Below are 24,736 nucleotides of genomic sequence, written 5' to 3' on the forward strand. Positions count from 1 at the left end.
GCATATAATGGAATTGCACCATATTTGTCTTTCCGTGACTGGCTTATTTCACTTAGCAAATGTCCTCAAGGGTCATTGATATTGTAGAGTGTGTCAGAATTTCTTTAAAATTCTGCCTTAAGAAAGGCTACCTTTAAGAAGGCAGAATAACATTCCATTGTATGTAATACCATATTTTGTTTATCCATTCATCTGTCAGTGGACATAGGACTTGTTAAATTTTAAAGTGTAGTAACGGTGTGTGTGTGTGTGTGTGTGTGTGTGTGTGTGTGTGTGTGTGTGTGTGTTTAAAAGCATTCTTTCTTATCTTTTAGTCATACTGAGGTATTTACCAATGAGATGATAGGATGGATGGCATTTGCTTCAAATAAATACAGGATGGGGGAAAATGGGTGTATGAAACAAGCCTGGCCATGAATTGATAATTGTTGAAGCTGTGTGGTTATACTATTTATTATGTCTGCTTTTCTATATATTTAAAATTTTCCATAATAACATGTAAACAAATGAATATAAAAACGAATAAAAACTGCCCAGGTGAACAACTACCCTTTCAGAGCAGGGAGTTGGTGAATGTATTTCCCAAGCACAGACTCAAGCAATCTGTTGGCAAAGGACACCCATTATTTCTCCTCCTTCCAACATTTTGAGTAGAGTAGCCTAGTTCTAGTGAATATGTGTGTGGGGGGGGCACAGGAATAGATTACAATTCTGATTTCCCTGCTCTCCGGCTTTCTAGCCTAAGGTATGTTTACAGTTCAGGCCTGAGACTTTAGTTTGACGAGTTGAACCCATTTTGTTTCTTTTTAAGATTTTATTTATTTATTTTTGGAGAGAGGAGAAGGCAGGGAGAAAGAGAGGGAAAGAAACATCAGTCGGCTGCCTCTTGCACGCCCCCAACTGGGGCCCTGGCCTGCAACCCAGGCATGTGGCCTGACTGAGAATCAAACCTGCAACCTTTCGGTTAGGAGTCTGGCACCCAATCCACTGAGCCACACCAGCCAGGGCATGTTTTGTTTTTTCCAAACAGCTTTATTGAGATTTAATTCACATACCATACCACTCACCAGTTTAAAATGTAGAAATCGATGATTTTTGGGACATTACACTATTAATTTAAAATTTACAGTAAATTATATATAACATAAACTGTGTCATTTTAACCATTTTTTCAGTGTATGATTCAGTGGCATAAAGGGCCTTCCAATCTGTCTTTAGAGTCTGGGTATTGATTCATCTTTGAAAGTCAGGAGACGTCTGAGGACGTATGCCTTTCTAGGATTTATTAAGTCACTAAGAACCTGCAAGTGGTCAGCACTTTCCCAAAAAAGGATATCTGGTTCAAGTGTGATTGGAATGAACATGCAATTTCAGTCAGAAGCTTAGGAGGGGAGTTCTAACTCCACCATCTAATAGGTGAATACCTTTGACTTCTTAGTCTTCAAGTTTCTTCATCTCCAAAAAGAATATAGTACAGACTCTGCCAAAAGCAGAGGTGGGTCCCAGCCCATTCAGTCTTACTTTTTTATTTTTTAATTTCTTAAAATTAAAAAATATATATATATGTTTGTTTGTTTGTTTGTTTATTTATTTTTAGAGAGAGGGGAAAGGAGAAAGAGAGGGAGAGAAACATCACTGTGTGGTTGCCTCTCACTCGCGCCCCCAACTGGGGACCTGACGTGCAACCTAGTCATGTGCCCTGACTGGGAATCGAACCAGCGACACTTGGTTCGCAGGCCGATACTCAAACCACTGAGCCACAGTAGCCAGGGGGTAGTCTTACTTTTGCTTTCTCTCCAGAAACGTCCACAACAATGGTGAATGCTGTGTTCCCCAGGGAATAGTTTTAAAATGGTTCTGAAAGGTAGACCTCTTCAAAATAAAAGATGTAAAAAGACACAAATCAACTTAACGGTGGTCTCTTTCTCCATCTCTTTTTTATCTTCAATGCTATGCTGGTAGTAGGCCATGAATAAACACTGTTGAATTAAGACACACCCTTATCCCACACAAACCAGCCAATCTCAACCGTGTGGTCAAATTTCTTTTCCTACTCACCCTATTTCCATTTTGGATTAATAATACAAAACTCATCTTAAGAACCCCTGTGTATTCATAAAATATCTTTTCTCCATTAGCCACATACATTAATAGAATATGAAAAAGATGAGGCCCTACATCATGTAATGGAGTCTGGGTTTGGGAACAAATGTTTCGTATTGATGTCAAGGGAAAGCAGTTTGCCACCTCAAAATATGCCTTTTGGGATATTGATTATTTTAAACTGATTATTTCCCAGAAACAAAGACTTAGGACTAACCTTTGACCTTCCCCCTAACTGCCTAAAAGAATTTAAATAGAGGACCTCCTCCTGAAAGAAGATATCTTCAGATGACTAATTTAATATAAACCAGTATGCGATAGAGAGGAACCTAGCAAAGCCTGTTAGATCAAAGTCCTCTCTTTGTCACATAATTGTTAAAGATGGCCCAGCAAACATTTATTTACTGAATAGTTGCTTTTCCATCTCCACAAGAATTGCCTTTCTGGTCTGTGAAGACCCCCCAAACACCTCTACCCTTGGCTCAAGATGGCATATAGCCTTAACTGCCCGATCTGTCAATCCATCCTCAGGTTTCATATTCTTATGGAACCTCCGCATGCACACGTGTAATAAAGTTGGTCATATTCTCCTGTTAATCTATCTCACGTTAATTAAATTAGTCCAGCCAAAGGAACTAAAAAGGCTAGGAGGAAAAGTTATTTTTCCTTCCCACTATGTCCTGGTTTTGCTACTTATATTAACTAATGCACCCTTGGTCAGGACACTTTCCATCTCTAAGCCTCAAGTTCTTTGTTAAAAAATGGAGATCATAATAACTGTCCTGTTTGTAAAAAGGAAATGAAGTACTGAAATGTGGAAGGAAACTTTACATACATGGCAGGTATTAACTATTACCATTGTTTCAACCCATTTCACAAGCATCCTTTCTACTAGGTCCTCTGGAAAACTGGTTTCATAGCAAACTCTTCTATGCCTCCAGCCTTTTTACACGGTGTTTCCTTTTCTAAAGTTCTTTCTTGATTTATTTACTTTACTGTTTTTTTGTTTTGTTTCGTTTTGTTTTGTGGAGACTTGGGCCTTCCCACCAGATCCTGCTGAGTGGAGGCTCTGCCCATTTTCCCAGAAATTGACATCAGATCCTTACCGCGTCTTGTGCATCACTGCACTGTCATTCTTTGGGCATAGGAACTCCCTTTTGTTTTGAAACTCCTTTAATTTTTCCTGCAGCCCTACTCGACCTTGTTGTCATCTATTAGCTTTGGAGCCACTCCTTCACGTTCACTCAAGACTTGGTTTCTTGGCCTCAATTTACTCCTCCGGGTTCTACCACGCTTCCAGGGCTCTTGATACCCCTTACGTTGGCCTTGTGGCTGCTAAGGCCCAATGCCAGCAATGCTCGTCTCACTTGTCTCAGTGTCAGCCGTCAGCTCCTAAACCATGTCATCTATAGAGTGCTTCCCTTTTGCGGACTTCGACACCAGCACCGCACTGTGGCGACAGCTCGCCAGTTCCCTCATTCGCAGGGGCTCTTGTCGTTGGTCCTCCTCTTCTCTTTCTCCCAGTCTGTCAGCTTCCTGCTGCCCTCCATTTCTTTCCTCTTTGAACTAGAGCCCTGGTGCATTACTGCAGCCACATTCTTTCAGTGCCCTCGGCTTCCTCACTCTCTCGTCTTTCTACTCCACTCAGACTCCGGCTTTGTCATAAGTATCCATACTTACATATCTACCCGTAGATATCCTGTGAAGTTATATTATATTTAGACATCATTACACAATTGTGGTTACTAAACTACGCTAGGGTTCAAGGACACTTGCCTAAGTCGGCAGTTTAATGACTTACACTGGTTATTCAAAATTTTCACCACTTGCCTACCCCTTGCATTCCACTTCGAACCCTTCCATTGTCCAAAGTTCGATCCTCTCTCCTCCTGTGGTTTCGGCATGTTCTTCCCTTCGCTTTAACGACCTGCTGTGCCATTTCCCAGGACCAACCATCCTACAAAATTACTCTTATACAGTCACTTATGAAGTCCTAATTGTCCGCCCCCCCTACATTTTTTTTCTACACGAGTATTGTTCTAGCAACCTTACCGATTCCAATAGATGTGTAACCCTCCCCCCACCAGAATATGAATCCCTCAAAGGCAGGACCCCCATTTTATTTTGGTCCTCTCCTCAGCGCTTCGCTTCTGCAGTTCCTGGAGTGCAGCAGGGGACTCAAACACGTTTGCGACAGGGTGAGAACAGGACGGGAGGACCCACACAAGGGGCTCGGGGTGCCGAGTGGCCTGGGCTCGATGGGGACGTGCTGTTCATCTGGGTCCCCAAAGGCTTTTCCTAAATGAGCCGAGGAGGGGAGGAGCAGTCCTGGGGCAGAGCGAGGCCTGGGGCCAAGCGCGTCTAAAGCCGGGAGTGACGCGAAGCTGTCTGTGCTGGAGGAGTCACTTTTTAGGCGCCGTTTTGTTGCATTGCACAAACCTGGGTGCAATCCCCAAGCACCCTAGCGTGAGCTAGTGGGGGCAGGCGGCGGCAGGAGAGGGAAAGGTGGGCGAAGAGGACGCTGCGCACTCCGAGGCCTGCACTGGCGGTGGGAAGGACCCCGGGGAGACTCCGGGACACCCCTAGCGGCGGAACCCTCACTCGGCCCGACAGGTGAGCGCGGGTCGGCCACGGGGCGGAGCCCGCCGTACCCACCAGCCACCCTCCGGGAGCCACCAACACAGCGCAGGTAACCCTCCGCCCGGCTCTCCACCGGACCCCCAGGGCCTTCAGGCCTTGGCCACCCCACGTCCGCAGGGCCTCTCCACCAGAGCCACCAGCCCCGGCGCGCGCCTGAGGCCGGGAGCCTTTGTCCCCTCCCCGATGGCGCTTGCGCCCAGTCCATGAGGAGCTGGCGACCAGTCGCATCCCCGCACCTAGCGCGCACGCAGACCCAGGGGGTGCGGGGCTGGGGCCGCCCGATCGGTGCCCAGTGAGGTCGGAGCCCGCCCTGAGGCGGCCGCGATCTGGGGTGGGTAGTGTCGCGTCTCCGGGGCGCACTTCTCCCTGCCCCATTTCTCCCAGGCCTCGGGAGCCCCAAGAGCCCCGAGATGGCGTTGGCGGAAGTGAAGCCCCGCGCGGAGTGAAATCCCCTTTCTGTCCTCTCCTCGGTCGCTGCACACCTTAAACAACAACCCTCGCGTTTTCCCCAGATCAGCTCCTTAGGGTACACTGTACGTATAAGTATGCCGCTGCTACACAGTAGCTTTCTTTTTGCAACAATTTTTACAAATTGGATATATAATTTACATTGCCATAAAATGCCTCTCTTTTAAATATGCAGATCAGGGTCTGACAAATTATACACCCGTGGAACACTGCCTCAACACAGACATAGACCATTTCCATCACTCCAGAAAGTTCCCTCGTGTCCCTTCCAGACAATCCACACGCCTCCCGCACCAACTCCCTTGATTTCTATCATAGCTTAGGTTTGCATATTCTAGAACTTCATACAATGGGATCAATTCAGTAAGTACTCATTTCAGTATCATGTTTTAAATGGTCGTCATTGACAAGGTACCTATCTCTTGGTGCTTCTGATGTTTTTAGTTGCTTTAGGCCTGCATTGTCCAGTGTGGCAGCCACTTGCCACATGTGGCTCTAGAGCACTGGAAATGTGGCAAGTCCCAGCTGAGATGTGCTGTGAGTAGACACACCAATCCGGGAAGAATTAGTCAAAAAAAAAAAAAAAAAAGCAGAGAGAGGATGTAGACTATCTTACTAATAAATTCTTGTAGTGATTGTGTTAAAATGAAAATATTTTAAGTAATTGGGTTAAATAAGATTTTTAAAATTAATTTCATTTGTTTCTTTTTAAATATGGCTACTAAATAAGTCAATATCACACAGGCGGCTTGTGGAATGTTCTCATTGGGCAGAAGATAGGGTGGCCCTACACACTCCCATTTTACAGCCAATTGGTTCTGCTCCCTGTATATGATAGTAAATGAAAACTTGTCTTCACTCGGAAAAAAATAATCTGGATTCAAGGAAGTAACCAGAAGAGCTTGCCTTTTCCTGCTGTTTTAAAACTTTGCTGCGCCCTGGCTGGTGTGGCTCAGTGGAGTGCAGGCCTGCAAACCAAAACCTTGCCAGTTCGATTCCCAGGCAGGGCACATGCCTGGGTTGCGGGCCAGGTCACCACTTGGGGGAGTGTGAGAGGCAACCATGCATTGATGTTTCTCTCTCTTTCTCTCTCCCTTCCCCACTCTAAAAATAAATAAATAATATCTTTAAAAAAAAAATCAAAACTTTGCTGCAAACTACCTTGTTTCTTTAACAGAGGTAAAAAGATGTCTCTTCAGTGTTGTGACATTTTCAAGAAGGACTTTGTGAAATATCTAATGTGCTTTAAAAAGGTAACTTGTGTTTTGAAAATATAGAAAACTAGTAATTGCCTACACCCCAACCACGTAAATATCTTAAAACTTAGCGTTTTGCTGTAGTTTTGACCAGTTTTAATTAAAAAAAAAACAATGCGTGAGATAATATTATGTTCAATTTTATATCCCACTCTTCATTTAACATAAGCATGCCTTTTTAAAATTGATTTGAGAGAGAGGGAGACAGAAATTTGTTTTCCACTTACTTATGCATTTATTGGTTGATTCTTGTATGTGCCCTGATGGGGGATCAAACCCACATCCTTGGTGCATGTCACCAACACCCTGAACAACTGAGCTACCCTGCCAGGGTTAACATAAACATATCTTAAATGAAAAATTCTTAGACATTTTGACAACCACATAATGTGACTTCCCACGATACACTCTAGTTTTCTATGGCATTTTTTGAGTGTTTTTTGATTTCGCTAACTTTTACAAGTGGGAAGTCATTTTAATAGCATGACAGTGCTCCAATCAGGTACAATTACCGTACCGCTTACCTGCCTCTTAATTGCACAGGTAAAGTGAAGTCCAAGAGGGTAGGGACCTTGACTTTTTGACCTTGACTTTTTTGTTCACCCCCATATCCCCAAACCTGGGAACATGTCAAGCAGGTATAATAGATATTCAGTATAATTGACATTCAGTAAACATTTGTGTGCTGATCGAATCAGTGAGGAGAGGGCTCTGGACAATGACAACAGCTAATTTTTAGTACTTGGGCACTGTCTTGTAAATGCCCACACACCTCTATAAGGCAGACACTGTTATTATCTGTGTGTACTACATAGATAGAGCAAAATCAAGGTTAGAAAAGTTGAAGAAGTTGCCGAGGGCCATAGCTCTAAATGGTAGAGCCAGCATTTGAATGCAGGCTCTCTGACTTCGGAGGAGGGGCACTTATCACAAAAGGAGAAATCACCAGTGAGGTAGGTAAGGGAAGACTGAAGAAATGACCACTGTAGTGGCTACCTGGGAAGGAGTGGGAAGAGATGAGTATTTAGATACATTTTGAGTCTGTATTCTGGGTTCGGATTGAGGATCTTTTAAGCTAAATCTAGCTTGGCGAGTGGCTGACCAGGTGACATTGAAGGACATTAACTGTATTGTGTATTGAAAGGTGGGCCCAAAGGACTTAGGGAAGCCATTTGGGATGGGACATGTATATTGTGGGTTTCGTTTAGTTGCGTTGGCCGTGGTCAACTTGTTCAAATAAACCTCACAGCTCATAAGTGAGATAACGTTGCACATTTAAGTTGAGATAGTTTGCTTTGAATGAGAAACAGAGGAAACTACAAAATCAGGATGGGCTTTCCTTTGAGAAGGATGGACAAATAAGATAAATGGGCAATTGCATTGTTCCTACCTGACTGCATTTGTGCTTAATTTCCATGTATTTAAAAAAATTGTGTATTACATTAGAAAATGGGATTTAGGACTTCTGGCCAAGGTGGAGGCCTAGACTGACATGCTCCGTCTCCCTCCACAACTAAGAAGGACTACAACTACCGCATAACCAGAAATAACCAGAAGTCCTAGAAAATAAAGCTACATGGAAGTCCAATGTATGACGTTATAAAGAAGTGGTGCTAATCCGGACGGGTAGGAGGGGCAAAGTCAGGGCAGAGAGGTCAAGCTGTGCTGGCAGCAGCAGCGGCAGCTGCAGCGATGGGCGGTGGGACTGCGGTAAGCACGAACACCTGTATTTGGGCGGGGGGGAGGAGAGAAGCGCCTGGGGAGCACCCCTGGCTGCAGACCAGACCTGTCAGCTTGCGATTCCAATGCCAGGGAAGGCGGACCCCATTGCCTTGGACTGTGAGGGCTGGAGGCCGTGGGAACAGAGGAAGAGGCTCCCGTCTCTCAGCGGAGAGTGAACGGCAGGAATCCATCTTGGACCTCTGCCCCCACACAAAGCGCCACAGTGTGGTGAGAAGGGTCGCCTGATAGTGACGAGTGCATGGGGCTCTGCCCCCTATAACGTGAGAAGTGTGACAGCCCCGCCCAAGAAGGAAAGGTAAACATAAACTGTCAGGATGGCAGGGATCATGACAGAGAGCCCAATCATGCAGCTGACCAGACGGCAAATACTGTATATGATTTATCGTACCAGCAGATAGATAATCTTTCTGAGGCTCAGTTCAGAGCTATAGTCATAAGACAGCTTACAGAACTAACAGTGGATCTTGAACAAGACAGGGAAGGAATGAAGGCTAGTCCTGCTGAAATGAACAAAAATGCATACAAAACAAGTGGTGAAGGAAGGAAAACCAGGGATCAAATCAACAAATTGGAACATAGGGAAGGAACAAACAGTCAACCAGTGCAGAAAGAGGAAACAAAAAATGAGGAAAATAAGGAGAGGCTCAGAAATCTCTGGGACAGCTATAAGCGGGCCAATATCCAAATCATAGGGTTGCCAGAAGGTGAAGAAGAAGAACTAGAAATTGAAAAATTATGTGAAAAAATAATGAAGCAGAACTTCCCTATCTTGGGGAAGGAAATAGGCTTAAAGGTCCAGGAAGCATAGAGAGTTCCAAAAAAACTGGACCCAGGGAGAACCACACCAAGACACATTATAATCAAAATGTCAAAAATTAAGGATAAAGAGAGAATCTTAAAAGCAGCAAGAGAGAAGAGAATTATGTACAAAGGAGTCCCAATTAGACTATCAGCTGATTTCTCAAAGGAGACCCTGCAGGCAAGAAGGGATTGGCAAGAAATAGTCAAAGTCATGAAAAGCAAAAACAACAACCACTATTACTCTAGCCAGCGAAGCTGTCATTCAGAATAGAAGGGCAGAGAAAGTGCTTCCAGGACAAAGTAAAACTGAAGGAGTCCATCAGATCCAAACCACTGTTATATGAGATGTTAAATAAACTGGTTTAGAAAAAGGAGGATCAAAACTATGAACATTAAAATGAAAACTGTATCACAACAACCAACAACAGAAGCTAGGGAATCGAAACAAAGGCAAACTAAGTAGGTAACAAGAGTGGAAAAAGAATTATAGGTATGGGGAACATATTGGGGGGAGGTCAGCAGGGAGGAGGAAGGGGGAGAGGGAGGGAGATGGTACAGGAATTAAGAAGCACAGTAGGAGGGAGTGGAGTAGACAGGAAGAGTTTGAGAAGAACTATATGCACAACCAATGGGCATGGACTAAGTGGGGGGGGGGCACCTGGAGGGAGGGGTAGTCACTGAGTGGAGGGGAACAAAGGGAAAAGAAATTGGGACAACCGTAACAGCGTAATCAATAAAACATATTTAAAAAAAAGAAAATAGGATTTATAGTTATTGGTTTTTGTTAGTTTCTCTCTCTCTCTCTTTTTCTGTTGTAATTCTGTGTTAATGGTCTTGCTCAGTTGCCTGTTAACCTGCCATCCATGACTATGAAAATCTTGCTCTTAAGGCTTACTTTCACATCCATGGTGAAATGCCAAGGATGAAGGCACAGGCTAAAGGGAAAAACAGTTATTGGCATATAAAAATTCAACTGATTTCTGGATATTAATTTTGTATCCTGCTACTTTGCTGAATTCATTTATCAGTTCTAGTAGTTTCTTGGTGGAATTTTCAGGATTCTCCATGTACAGTACCATGTCATCTGCAAATAATGACAGTATTACTTCTTCCTTTCCAATTTGGATGCTTTTTATTTCTTCTTATTGTCTGACTGCTGTGGCTAGGAGTTCCAGTACTACGTTGAATAAGAGTGTACGGGTTGATTTTGACCGTCTCCATACCAGGCGTCAGCAGACATTTTCTGTAAAAGGCCAGATAGTATTTCAGGTGTTGTGGGCTAGTGGTCTCTGTTATCACAGCTACTTAGCTCAGCCACTGTAGAAAGTGAACTTAGATAATATGTAAATGAATGGGTGTGACTGTGTGATAATAAAACTTGATTTTTGGACACTGAAGTTTTTGTTTCATACAATTTTAATGTGTCATGAAATATTCTTTTGATCTCTTCTGAATCATTTAAAGTGTATAAAACATTCTTAATTTGGGGACCATACAAAACAGACAGTGGGCCAGATGTGACCAGTGGGCCTTGGTTTGCTGACTCAATCCTCAGAACTACCTAGGAGATTTTTTTTTTTCTTTTTTTAAACTATTTTTTATTTTTTTTATTTTAAAGTATTTTATTGATTATGTTGTTACACTAGTTCCATTTTTCCCCTTTGCTCCCCTCTGCCCAGTACCCTCTACCCTCCAGCAATCCTACCCTCCTTAGTTCATGTCCATGAGTCATGCATATAAGTTCTTTGGCTTCACCTTTCCTTTATTATTCTTAACATTCTCCTGTCTATTTTGTACCAGCCGATTATGCTTCTTAGTCCCTGCACCATTTCCCCATTTCTCCCCCTTCCACCTCCCAGCTGATAACCCTGCAAATGATCCCCATACCTATGATTCTGTTCCTATTCTGGTTTGCTTAGTTGGATTTTGTTATTTTTTAGATTCAGTTGTTGATAGTTGTGAGTCTGTTGTTATTTTAGTGCTCATAGTTTTGATCTTTTTCTTAAGTAAGTCCTTTAGACATTTCGTATAATAATGGCTTGGTGATGATGAACTCCTTTAGCTTCACCTTGTCTGGGAAGCACTTCATCTGCCATTTCATTCCAAATGATAGCCTTACTGGAGAGAGTAATCGTGGTTGCAAGTTGCCTTTCATCACATTGAATACTGCTTGCCAGTCCCTTCCTGCCTGCAAAGTGTTCTCTGAGAAATCAGCTGATAGTCCTATAGGCACCCCCCTGTAAGCAACTCTCCGCCTCTCTCTTGCTGCCCCCAGGACTCTATGTTTCACCTTTGGCATCTCAATTATGATGCATCCTGGTGTGGTCCCCTCTGGGTCCAGCTCGCCCTGAACCCTCCGTGCTTCCTGAACCTGTATGTCCATCTCCTTTGCAAAATTTGGGAAGTTTTCCTCATTTTTTTCAATTCTTGCTTCCTCATTCTGCACTGGTTGACTGTTTTTTTCTTCCTTATGTTCCAAATCATGGATTTGAACCCCGGTTTCCTTCCCTTCACCATTGGTTTTGTGTGGATTTTCCTTCGTTTCACTTAGCATAGCCTTCACTTCTCTTATGCGTTTGCCATACTCAAGCATATCTTTCAAGCCTGTGAGCATCTTTATCACCAGAGTTTTGAATTCTGCATCTGTTAGGTTGTCTATCTCCTCATCTGTTAGGTTGACTATTTCCTTGGCACTTAGTTCTCCCACTGGAACCTTGATCCATTCCCCCTTTTGGGCCATACTTCTCTGTCTCCTCATCTTGACAGGCTCCTGTTTGACCACGTTGTGGAGCAGTATGTGGGGGAGGGGTCTGAGAGGGAATAATGCTGCCTGCCCAGCACTCACCCCTTTTCCAGGCACCTCTCCCACTTCCGCACTGGACTGGCGCCCCTCTAGCTGCTGCCCTGACTGTCGTTCCCAGAGTGGGTGGGTCTGCAGACGTTCCAGGACCGTGGGGGCCCTTTAAACAAGAGGAACTCTGCTGAGACTGGCAGTTTCTGCCTCCGCCCCAACCCCCACTGGTCTGCACAATCAGAAGCAATGAGGCTTGATTTTCCCCAGTGCTGGGACCATGAGCTGCGTGTTCTCGTCAGGACCTGGGAACACTCCCCAGGTGCCCCTCCTGACTTTTTAAAACATGGGACTGTGCTTTCTGCTGGCCTGCCGCTGCCACCACCACCACCACACCGCATCCTCTCCGCCCGGCTCCACCCCTCCTACCCGTCTGGATGAGTACTTCTTCTTTATATCCGTGTTTGCTGGACTTCCATGTAGTTTGATTTTCTGGAACTTCTGGTGTTTCTAGTTTTGAGGTAGTTGTATTCCTTAGTTGTGGAGGGAGACGCAGCGTGTCTACACCTCCATCTTGGCCGGAAATCCCTAGGAGATTTTTTAATGTTGGCATATTTAAATATTGATTTTTAAAAATGGACTTTACTTTTTAGAGAAGTTTTAGGTTTGCAGCAAAACTGAGCAGAAAGTACTGAATTCCCATATACCCTCTGTCCCACAAACACAGCCTTCCCCATTATCAACATCCCAAACCAGAGTGATACATTTATTAACAATCAATGAACCTACACTGATGCAATCTTACCATCCAAAGTCCATGGTGACATTAAAGTTTGCTCTTGGTGTTGTACATTCTATGGGTTTGGAGAAATGTATGGTGACATATATCCACCACTGTAGTATCTATTCATCTCTCTCTGCCCCCGGCCCCCTGGCAACCACTGATCTATTTACTGTCTCCATAGTTTTGCCTTTTCCAGAGTGTCACATAGTTGGAATTCTACAGTATGTAGCCTTTTCAGATTGGCTTCTTTCACTTAGCAGCATGTGTTAAGTTTCCTCTATGTCTTTTCATCGCTTGACAGCTCATTTCTTTTTAGTGCTGAATAGTATTTTAAGGGACTGGTATTTTCACTTCATTTCACAGATGAAGAAACGGGCACAGAATGGGTTAGTAACTTGCCCAAGTACAGCTTGTACAGATCTGACCACAGTGCCTGATCTCTTATAAGTTTCACCATGCTCCTGAATCCCAGAGACATTTTTCTCATGATGAAGTTTGTCCTATGATAGAGTTGGGGGTAAATGGAAAATCAGGGCAACGGAGCCAGCCCCTCTGCTTGCAGAAAATAGCCACAGCTTCCTGTGTATTAACAAAAATTAAAAGCCTAGAAGGTAAGACTTTGTTTCAAAAGTTTCAAATATCAATATTCAGTTTAGATAGAAGAACGCTGTATACTTTTGAAATCCTGGCTTAATAACACACTCTCTGCTTTACTGGTTTGAGAAAATATTTCTCTTCCCTGACCTTAATTTTATTAGTTTTCAGATTTTATCTGGGTACCAGCACCCACCCATTCCTCTGCCAATGAAGTACATCCTGGTCACTGGTGGGGTCATCTCGAGCATTGGGAAAGGGATCATCGCGAGCAGCATTGGGACGATTCTAAAATCATGGGGACTCCGAGTTACCGCCATCAAAATCGACCCCTATATCAACATTGATGCAGGCACTTTTTCACCTTACGAGCACGGTATGAAAGAGAACCACTTCCTCCCTTATAAAGCACTGGGTTAAATTGTAGTTCTTCCTTGTATGTTGGGCAATTTCTTCAGGATAGAGTTCCAGAAGTAGAGTTGCTGGATCATACGTTATGAATATGTGACTGTTCTCATGCTCGTTGATACATTGTTCTGATGACATTCCAAATCAGTTCACCCTTTTGGAAAACTGCATAAGGACACCATTTTCATTGTAGCATTTGCAGTATGGATTATGTTTTGTTTTGTTTTATTTTATCATAAAGCCAATAGATTTCTCTTAACACTTCATTGATAAGAGGAAAATTCAGACAATATAGTATACATTTACAATAATGTTTACAATATAGAATGGCATGAAGAAAATCCCCCACTTCTTGGAGTGACTATTATTAATGTGGACATTTCAATGTATATAGTAATTACTTAAAAAAAAAAAAAAAAAAAAAGGTTAGCCCTCCCCTGATTGGTGTGGCTCAGTGGATTAAGCACCAGACTGTGAACAGAAGGGTCAGGAGTTTGATTCCCAGTCGGAACAAATGCCTGTGTTGTGGGCCAGGTCCCCAGTTTGGAGTGTGCAAGAGGCAACCAATCGATGCATCTCTCACACATCGATATTTCTTTCTTTCTCCCTCCCTTCTTATCTTTCTAGAAATAAATAAATAAAATATTTTAAAAAAACATTAGCCCTTACATACTTTCTTCAAAAATTTTTACATACATGCAGGAACGTGCATAAATCATAAATGGTACTGCTTGATGAAATGAGCATACTGTATAACCAGCCCCCACATCAATAAGCAAAATTTTCCTTTGCCCCCAAATTGCCAGGGTAACTGCTATCCTATCTTCTAATACCATAGGTTAATTCTGCTTGTTTTTGAACTTCAAATGAATTGAATCTTACAGTCACATTATTTTAAATCTAATTTCTAAAACTTAATATACTGTGGATGTTTTTATACATTCTATATTCTTAAAAGCTGCACAGAATTGGAACAATAATAAGAAATAGTTTCCAATGTATTGATATTATAAATAATACTGTGATGGAAATATTTGAAATTTATTTATTTTTAAACAAATGCCTAGGTGCAGAATTTTTTATTCATTGGATAGGTATATTTTTCCAGCTTTTGACACATAATGCATATTACCAAAGGTTTTTAAGTTCACAATCCCTTATCTACAACTCTGAAATCCAAAAAGTCTTGAACATTTTTAATTTTTCATAAGTTTGTGGTTATTGTCTCTGTCCAAAAGTTTTGAAAATTGAAAAATCTTTATAAAGCTGTAGCTATTTCTAGTCTCTATTCCACTTGGAATGTTTCTGATTATGGGTTGCTTTTGAGGTGTTTTATAATATATAGGAAGTGTTCTATATTACCTTTCTATAACCAGAAGAATCCCAAATGCCAACTTTTCATCTTGTCTCAGAATTTTCTGATAAGGCTTGTGCATCTGCACCAATTTACATCCTCATCAACACTGTATAAGAAGAAAGAGCAATTCTTTATACCCTTGCTGAATATTATTCTTTTTAAAATTTATTAACCTGAGAGTAAGCCAAAAAACAAAAAAGGGTATCTCATTGTACTAACTTAGATTTATCTGATTTTCATTTTTTCTGTGTAATGGCTTATTCAAGTCTATGGTAGATTGTATTTTTGTTTGAAACTATCACCCAACTTCCTTCTTTTCTTTTCTTCTTTTTCTTTTCAGCAATAAATGACTTTCTATTGTTCTACATCTCTATCAGCATTTGGAGTTTTCAGTGTTCTGAATTTGGCCATTTTAATGGATGAGTGGTGATATTAGGGATTTCCTAATTGAATTGTTGTATATATGGCCCAGTTGTCCTCTCAAATGCTCTGAAGGGAGCCAGGCAGAGTCAGTGTTCATAATGTGGCTCTTACCAAATAGTGGCTTTCTAGTAGTGATTTCAAACAAATGTTCAATAATGATCGATGATGAAATATTACGTGTATATCTTGCTGTTTACGGTAGCCATGAGAGACAAGTTCTGGTCAATGAGTCCTGAGGGGAAAGTCACAGAATGGAGACTGCTGATAAATTTCTTACCAAGTTTTTGCTGGCACATGTCTTTTGCCCTTTGTCACTTTCTTCCTTCTTGGAATTCTTGCACAGTGCTCGAGGTAGAGCAGCCGTACTGTGACCACAAATGACAACATGGGGGCAAAGATGAAAGTGCAGAAAGATAGAAGTCTCCTGGCCTGATGTCACTGTCTACCTTCAGATTTGTTTTCCAGTTTTAGAAGCCACCCTCATTCCTTAGTTCTTGCCCTTCCCTCCCATCTCTAAAGCCAGCAACATGGCATTTCTCTAACCATTCTTCTGTAGTTACGTTTCCTTCTGACTTCCAACTTCCTTCTTTGGAGTCAATTTCCCTGTCCAATCGACTTTGGACTTCGGCCATGTAGGGTGGTTAACTCGTCCTAGTTTGTTTGGAACTTTTCTTTTGAAAGTGTAAATCCCACATCCTGGGTGCCCTTTTAGTCCCGAGTAAACCAGAGAAATAGGATAACTTATTTGGCTATGTGATTTGTTTTGTCCTATGGGTTATTAGTGAATATGACATATGCCTTATTGAAGCAGACCTTTTCAATGCAGTGGTATGATTTCGCTCAGCCTTTCTTGTGCTTCTGCCTTGTGCCTTGAGAACTGCCTGCCCCATATAGGGATTTCTCCTTCAGCCTGGGGTCCTGAGAATGCGCAGAGCAGACTCACAACTGACCCACTGGCTCAACATAACATGAGGGAGAAATCAATAAATGATTTGTAAGTTGCTGAGATTTTAGGGTTGTTTGGTGTGCAGCAAAACTGACTAATGCCATGTGTTATGCCGATTTTCCTTTGTATTTTTTAGAGACATTTATAGATAAAACTTACTAACAATAGTGCCTTTGAATTTTTAAATGATTTTCAATAATACTTGATGCAAAGTATATTCACATGTATTTATCACATGTATATATTTTTACTCTGTTCTAAATTTGTCTTAATATTACCTCTGTTAGTTGCTGATAAATTTCAATTTACCATTTATGTGATTAAATATATCAATTGTTTCTTCTGTGGTTTGTGCCTTTGATGTCACCTTTAGGCTTGTCTGCCCCAGAAATGGTTAAATATTCATCTATGTTTTCTTCTGGCATTTTATAGTTTCACCTGCTTTTACATTGTTAACACATGTGGAATTTAATTTGGTGTGAGGTAAGGATGTAACATATTTTTTTCCCTCTGATTACCCAGCTATTCCTTTTGGCATTTATCGGACATTTCATTTGTTCTCCACAGACTTGAAATACCACCTTTGGTTATGTACTAAGTTTCTGTCTATGCTTAGTTCTGCCTTTGTACTCTGTTCTTTTCCAGATCTCTTTGTTTATTTCTATCATTTTAATAGGTGCAGCTTTTTATCATCAAGTAGGTCAGGACTTTCATTATTCTTTTTCTTTTTTTTTTTTTTAAATTCAAAATGTTCAGTGTCTTCAAGATTAACTAGGAATTATTTTGTCAAACGTTACAAGAATTCAAATTGGAGTTTTTGACAGAAATTGCTTTCAATTTATGACTTAATTTGAGGAAGAAATAAACACTGAAAATATTAACTGGCCCATTCAGTAACTTTATGAGTGGCTTTCATTTTATTTATACGTTCTTTTATGTCTCTAAAATAAGGTTTTTAAGTTTTCTTCATGTAGGTCTTTGAAGTTTATTCCTGAGTATTTTATCTACTTTGGTTTGTCAAGGTCTTTCTTTTTGTTTTTGTTTTTAAGTCACATATTATTGTAAATTCCTTTATGCAATAGACACATTTTTTGATATCTTGGTTTGTGTATTTGTTGATGTTACCTTATTCCATATTTATATATATTGAATATGTATATTATTTCAGTCTTCCTTTTCTCACTGTTATTATGCGGGCTTTTATTTTTACTTATTTTTTGTTTTGGTAAGCACACCTGCCTTTCTTCCAAATTAACTTTAGTATCACTATCAAGTTTAAAAAAATCTGTTGGGATTCTTGTCCTGTGGCCTCGCTGGGACCCTGTGTTTCATCTGTTGTCTTTTTAATGTGGCATTAACCAAGATGGGAATCAATTAAAACTTTCTTATGTCAATTCCAGAGTCCAGGATACCAATACTTTGAAGTACATTGCTAGTAGTTTTCTAAATTGCTAAAGTTCCATTTTTTTATTTTTATGTGGTATATGGTGAGTTTGGAAAGCCAAATCCTGAAGACAGTATTTCAGTAGGCATTAAAAAAATACCATAATAGGATACCAGAATTGCTCGCATGCATTTTCAAGGATATAATTGAATTGTTAAACCTTACCAGCAAAATCATAAAATGGTGATAGAATATCATTTTATTTTTAATAAAATGTACCCATCTTTGAAAAATAATCTATTGGAAGCAAATTTGAAAATTTTACATTATCTTTTTGTTCTAGGTGAAGTGTTTGTCTTGAATGATGGTGGAGAAGTTGATTTGGACCTTGGAAATTATGAAAGGTTCTTGGATATTAATCTTTATAAAGACAACAACATCACCACTGGGAAGATATATCAGCATGTGATTAATAAAGAGAGGCGTGGTGACTACCTGGGAAAAACGGTACAAGGTATTGCATTCCACAAACATGAGGGAGCCCTGTGTGCTGAGCACTCACACCCTGCTCAAAGTCCACGAAACAAGGAGGAGGTCCCTTGTAGAACTTTCTACAAGTTCTAATGCTTTTCAAACCCCGGTGTTCTTTTCCTTTTCGTTTTCCTTAAATGTTTCAAGTTCATCCTGTGTTCCTGATTGATTTTCATCAGTCTTTTTTTCTCTTTTTTACTAATGGCATTGTTTCCCTTAGTGCATCTCTCTCTCTCTCTCTCTCTCTCTCTCTCTCTCTCTCTTATAAAATCCATAGAGAACCATTTATTCGTCTTTTTTTTACCGGATTGGGGTGTAGCCTTTTTTTTTTTTTTTTTTTTTTTTTTGCTTTTTGTCTGTCTTTTATTTAATGTGTTCTTTTTTCTGGTATCTTTGCATGCATGGTGATTACTTCCCTTTGAAGGAGGGCAGCGTTGGGGAAGGACTTGTGGATTGAACTAGAGTGGCAGGTAGCATGCTCTGACCTTTTTTCACCAACGCTTTCCCTGGATGGAATGGTTCTCTTTTGTCTTAGAAGAGATCCTCCCTGGCACCTCTTAAGTCTCATATTCACACATTCCTACATGGTAGGGTAAAGGTGATAATGTCTCATCCCCTTTAAATCACTTGCAAGTTAGAGCAAGCTGAGAACCAGACGCAGGAATAGGATAGGTGGAGGTCAAAAGATCAGCTATGTTATCACCCAAACTGGACAATGTGGTATAGATCTCTGGTACAGCTGTGATTTGTAGTACTTTTCCCCTCAAGTGTAGGTTTTGGGAAAACCTGCGGGAGGGGAAGTCCCTGCCTCCTACCTGCCATGTCCCAATGATGGGGAAGAGGGCAAGACCCCAGACCTGGGTCCTGAACCCCGATCCCTGGACTGCTAGCGTGGGGGAAAAACCCGACGGACCTCATCCTCCCATAAAGGAGTGGGCGGGGCACGCGCATTGGGTCCTTCCGAAACTACAGCCATTGAAGGCGACTTCCTCTTGCCTTGCAGACTCCCAAGGTGTGAGGCAGAGCAGGTGACAGATGCCTCTTTGCCTCAGCTTCCCGAAGGCCAACGTTCCTACTTCTTGCACTCACATTAGGTTAGGTGGCTGGGCTACCTATATGGATGTCACTCTTTTGTCTCTCTCGTTGAGATCACCAACTGTAGGCCTGCTTACTACCCAAGGGACTCCTGGGCCTCACATGCTTGCGGAGATGTCACTTTTTGTCCTCTTCATCTGACATTAGCAGTTCCAGGCCCCTTGTCAGCAGGCAGACCTATCTATACCCTCTTGAGTGGCCCCCTCCCCACTGGCTGGTGGGCTGCCGAGGGTCTGCAGGGCCTCGTCCTCCTGCATGGTCACTCTGCAGCCCCCTTTCCTGTGGAGTCTAGCATTCAGCAGCCGAGGCAGCCCTCCTTGCAGTTTTTCGCTGGCGTTATAGGTGTTTTCTAGTTGTGCTATAGGTGTTTTCTAGTTGCATTGAAGATGGCATTTCTGCCTTCTGTTTCTTGTTGTCTGGGGTTGGCCGGCTTCAAGAGAAAAGACCTAACCTTTAAATGTCTAAACCTATACAGTACTGTAGTATTAATTTCAGTGAAGGAAGACGATAGCATTAGAACTGTAGTTCGTCTAATCTCCCAGGTGACTGTCAGGTTATTTGGGAGCTCTAAAGACTGATAGATTCTCTTTTCGTGACCATGAAATAAACTTTTGTGCTAATTACGTCTTTCTACAGTTGTCCCTCACATTACTGATGCTGTCCAGGAGTGGGTTATGAATCAAGCCATGGTGCCCGTGGACGGTCATAAGGAGGAGCCCCAGATATGCGTTATTGAGGTAAGCATGGCACTTTTCTTTATAAACATATATCCTTCTGAGTTTTTAAGCATCTGATCTTTCTTCATTCAACAAATATGTAAATGTGGTCTCCTGTGTGCCAGGCACTGTGCTAAAAATAGATGGTCCCTGCCCTTGTGGTCACAAGTCACTGGGCAAGATTGGCATTAAACAGGGTAAGTACTCCTGGGGTGGGCATGCAGCAGCCTGCATGAGGAGACATCAGCTGCTCATAAAGCCTGTGTTAGGGCCTCCTGTGTGCCAAGCCTGGGATGGGCAGTTTCTGGTCTTCAAGAGCTTGTGGACCTCCTTGTCTTCACCCAATGCAATGCATTCTAGTGAGTGCTATTTGAGAAGTATTTGCAAAATCCATCGGCAGTAGAGAAAGATGGAGTTAAGGAAGTCCAATGGCAGAGGTGATTTGGAGGTGAGTGTCAGCTGTTTAAAGAAAGAACATAATACAGGATGGGGTAAAAGCAGGTTTGTAGTTGTGAGTACGTGAAATATGGAGTGTATTCTTGCATTGTTATTTATTAGTTATTATATTATTTTCCACACGAACAGCTGTAAACCTACTTTGCCCCCCCTCCCTTTTCATATTTGAACTTGCCACTTGTTCACTGCTTCCCTCCCGGTCAATGTGCAGAACGAGAATAACTCCCATGTATTCCTTATCGAAATGTTAGTTGATCTAATTGCCAGGCAGGACAGCAGAATAATGAATAGCACAGTTCCTAGAGTCAGGCTCTTCGAGTTCAAATTTCTACCATCACCCCTGAGTGGTATAGGTCAGTTGTTACAGTCTGGAGCCGGACTGCTTGCATTCACAGTCATAGCTCAGCTGAGTCACTGACCAGCTGGGCAACCTTGGACAAGTTTGCTTAACTTCTCTGTGCCTCAATTAACTTACCTGCTGAATCAGGATAATGGTACTACTTAATTTATTGTTTTGAAGATTGAAGAAGTCTTTTGTGTTTAGAATAGTGTTACATCTATAGTATGAGCTCAAAAATTATTAGTTATTATCAAGTGGCCTATGTAACTTTTGGCAAATTACTTCTCAAAACTTCAGTGTAGTCATCTATAACAATGTGATAATAATGTAGTATTATAATAATAACAAGATATAATGATAGGGTTGTTGTGAGGATTAAATGTGATAAGATAAAGCATTTGGCAATGTCTGGCATTTAGGAAGTGCTCAATCAACATATGTTAGCTGTTACTATTGTCATCATTATCAATGTTAGCAGATAGATGTTATGCCATGTACAAGATCCATTTTGTTAATAGTATAGCTGATAAACTTAACATAATGTGCTATACTATCATATATTAACTATATTGTACTAAACTTAATATAAATATGTAAGTGTGCTCTACAAAATTATTTCTCCCTTGGTGTTTCTTCCTTCACAGTTTATGAGGAAAGAGGAAATGCTTTCTTTATAAGTTTTAAAAATTGTAGTGTAACATAAACACAGAAAAGTGCACACATAAATGTATAGCTTTATGAAGTTTTACAAACTGAACACACCTGCATAATTAGGCTTGCTTCCTTTAAAAGTATTTAATATATAATACAGTGAGGAGTTTGCAAACAAATGGGGCCATGATGAAGACAAACAGTGTAAGACAAAGGCAGGTAAAAGCTCCAGGAAGATGCCACCTGATATGATAACTGAGCTATAACTGGGACATAGCTTGACTCCATTGTGAAGGAGACTTACCTGGGCACTCTGCGTATTGATTTTCAGTTTTCAGAATCAATCCCAAGATGCATCAGAGAAGGCTTAAGATCAGGGTTGTAAATGTCATCAGCTTTGGAAAAAGGATTCGTGAAGTGCAGGGGGTGGAGGAGTGCTGTATTGGAAGGAGAGAGATAAGAACCAAATTTTACACTGGGAGGCATCTATAGATACTGTTAGTATAGTCATGCCCCACTTAACAACAGGGATAGGTTCTGTGTGTTCTGAGAAATGCATTGTCAGGCAATTTTGTCATTGTCTGAACACGACAGAGTGCACTCACACAATGTTCCAGCCTATCACGCACCTAGGCTATGTGGCAAAGCCTATTGCTCCTAGGCCACAAGCCTGCACAGCTTGTTACTATATGAAACAACATGAGATTAAATCAAGCACAAGAAAAAATGTGATCAGGAGAACCAGTATTTTAAGAAAAAAAAAAGAGAGATCCAGTAAACATGAAATGCATGAGGCTGCTGCTGATGTAACACAGCACGTTGTTTTACAGCAAACATTTTTTACAAGTGGAAAGAGTAGACTCTAAAATAATAATAGAAAGTCTGAAATATACTAAATACATAAATCAGTGACATAGTTGTTTACTATCATTATCAAGTATTATGTACTATACATAATTGTATATATAACATTATAATTTAATGTCTGTATACACTACAAAGTGATCATTCCCAAAGTCTAGTTACCATCCATCACCATGCAATTGGCCCCCTTCATCCCTGTTGCTCCCTGCACTCCCCTCCCCCCTCTGGTAACCACTAATCTATTCTATTTATCTATATGTTTGTTTTTGTTTTTGTTTTTGTTTTATGCATTGTTGTTTTGTTTTTTTAGATCACACCTATGAGTGAGGTATTTGTCTTTTTCCTTCTGACCTATTTCACTTAGCATAATACTGCCGAGGTCCATCCATGTTGTCACAAATAGCAAGATTTCACTTTTTTTTTATCCTCACTTGAGGACATGCTCATTGATTTTAGAGCGAGGGAAAGGGAGGGAGAGAGAGAGGAAGAGAAACATCAGTGGGAAAGAGAAACACCGATCGGTTGCCTCTTGTACATGTCCCGACTGGGGAATGAACCTGCAACCCAGGCATGTGTCCTGACTGGGAATTCAACCTGCAATCCTCTGGTCCACAGGATGATGTTGCAACTAACTGAGCCACACTAGCCAGGGTTTATTCTTTTTTATTGCTGAGTAGTATCCCACTCTGTGTGTATATCCATTCATACATTGACCAACTCTTCGTTTTAGTTTTTATAGGCGAAAGAATAGCCTTTTCTTAAGGTTATTAACTTAACCACAGGAAATTCCGAATGGTCATGTGTATGAATGCTTTCGTCTTTTATTTTCTCATTCTGCTCTTTAAAAAAATAAAAAACTTACATTTACAATGATATACATGAACAAGTAAAAGGAATTTATGGTGTTAGAATTCAGAATAGTGGTGCCCTTTGTAGAGGAGGGAAGTAGTAGTTGAGAAGGGGCAAGAGAAAGGTTTCTGGGATGCCGATAATGTACTTCTATTTCTCGATCTTGGAGATGGCTATACTGTGAAAATTCTACACTTATGATCTACACACTTTTTTCAGGTATGTTATAAATCTTTTTAAAAATCTCCCTTTAAAATAATAACCACAAAAAAAGAGAAGAGGAAATTATTTTTTAAATGTAATTGAGCTGCCCCTGAACTTCATTAAAATATAAGCCCAATTTGACCTTGGGACAAGCCTTCTTAACACTTCTTTTTCATCTCAACTTTCAAGCCACTGCATCTTGAGAATCATGCTTGAACAAAGCTTTCGTATTCCATTCTGGGGCTGACGCATCTGACTCTGTCATCATTTCACAAGAAGTATGCTATAGGCTCAGACTCTAATTGTTGAAGATTCTACTTACACAATGAAATCAAGAAATCCTGATGGCATCTCAAATTTAACCGAAGTTTCCATCTCAACAAACAATACACCAACATTTTAGGCTTGTACCTGCCCATTGTTCTTCTTCTTTTTTTCATGTCTATGTTCTTTTTTTAAAAAATTCTGCTCTTGAGTTAACTTGTTTGGCTTAAGAAACATTCATTAAGCACTTTAATATGTACTAGCCCCATGATAGCTGCGAATGTGTTGAGAGAATGACTCCTGCTTTCCAAGACTCATCGTCTCAATTTTCAATTTCATAGAAACAGATCGATGGTGCCAACTTGTCCCTAGAAAAGCCGCTTCTTCTCCATACAACCCTGATGTTTACATTTGCTTATTGGACACGAGGTTAGACATCCTTTTGGGTTTAAGTTGTGCTCAAGATTTGTGTCTGTGCATGACTTAAGCTTTCAAAGGCTCACCAAGGCAGACTTTTAGTTCTAATTGTATAGAGAAGCCTTTTCTTGCAGTGAGGCCTTGACTTCTCAGACCGGTGAGGCTGACAGGCTTTTTCATGTTACTGCAGGTTGTCTAAGCATGAATATGAAGTCACTTATGCCTGGCTTAAAGGAACAAAAGGTTCCTTCCTTCTTTCCTTCCTTCCTTCCTTCCTTTCTTTTCATTGTCAGAAGAAAAGACTCCTTAAAGGTAAAATGGACATAACACATTTCATAAATGTGCTGCTGCTTCAATTTAAGCTTTGGATAGATCTTAAAATATTGTTACAGGTGCTATTTTCCCTATCGTGCGGGAGAACTTAGGGGCTATTCTAGTAATAATGCTGAAAGTTTCTGGTCACGATGATAATGGGCAGCCAGGAGAAGTGAGACTTTCCAAACTGGCAGAGAGAACACAGTACCACTCTAGGCCATGGGAGGGCAGAAGTGGATAATGTTTAGAGTTCTTGCTTCCTTTTCAGGATTCCCTGCTGACTCCCAGAACATTCCCATAAAAACACCAAAGCTGTCTCCTTATGGTTTAGTTCAA

General features: G+C 41.2%; 1 protein-coding gene across 2 annotated transcripts in view; it reads left to right on the forward strand.

Annotated features, from left to right (window-relative positions):
* The first annotated feature begins 4,575 nt into the window (after nucleotides 1-4,575).
* CTPS2 (CTP synthase 2) overlaps nucleotides 4,576-24,736 on the forward strand; it is a 103,840-nt gene continuing 83,679 nt past the window's right edge. Inside the window, exons 1-4 of one of the 2 annotated variants that reach the window (XM_090263911.1) lie at nucleotides 4,576-4,792; nucleotides 13,345-13,556; nucleotides 18,042-18,212; nucleotides 19,961-20,061. In XM_090263911.1, coding sequence (XP_090120037.1) covers nucleotides 13,391-13,556; nucleotides 18,042-18,212; nucleotides 19,961-20,061 — 438 coding nt within the window. In that variant the 5' untranslated portion in view covers nucleotides 4,576-4,792; nucleotides 13,345-13,390. The remainder of the gene's footprint in view (nucleotides 4,793-13,344; nucleotides 13,557-18,041; nucleotides 18,213-19,960; nucleotides 20,062-24,736) is intronic. The other variant, XM_090263912.1, reaches the window with a different exon arrangement.

Source organism: Furipterus horrens, unplaced genomic scaffold (assembly GCF_987537825.1).
Source record: "Furipterus horrens unplaced genomic scaffold, mFurHor1.1.pri manual_scaffold_17, whole genome shotgun sequence".
Lineage (NCBI taxonomy): Eukaryota > Metazoa > Chordata > Mammalia > Chiroptera > Furipteridae > Furipterus > Furipterus horrens.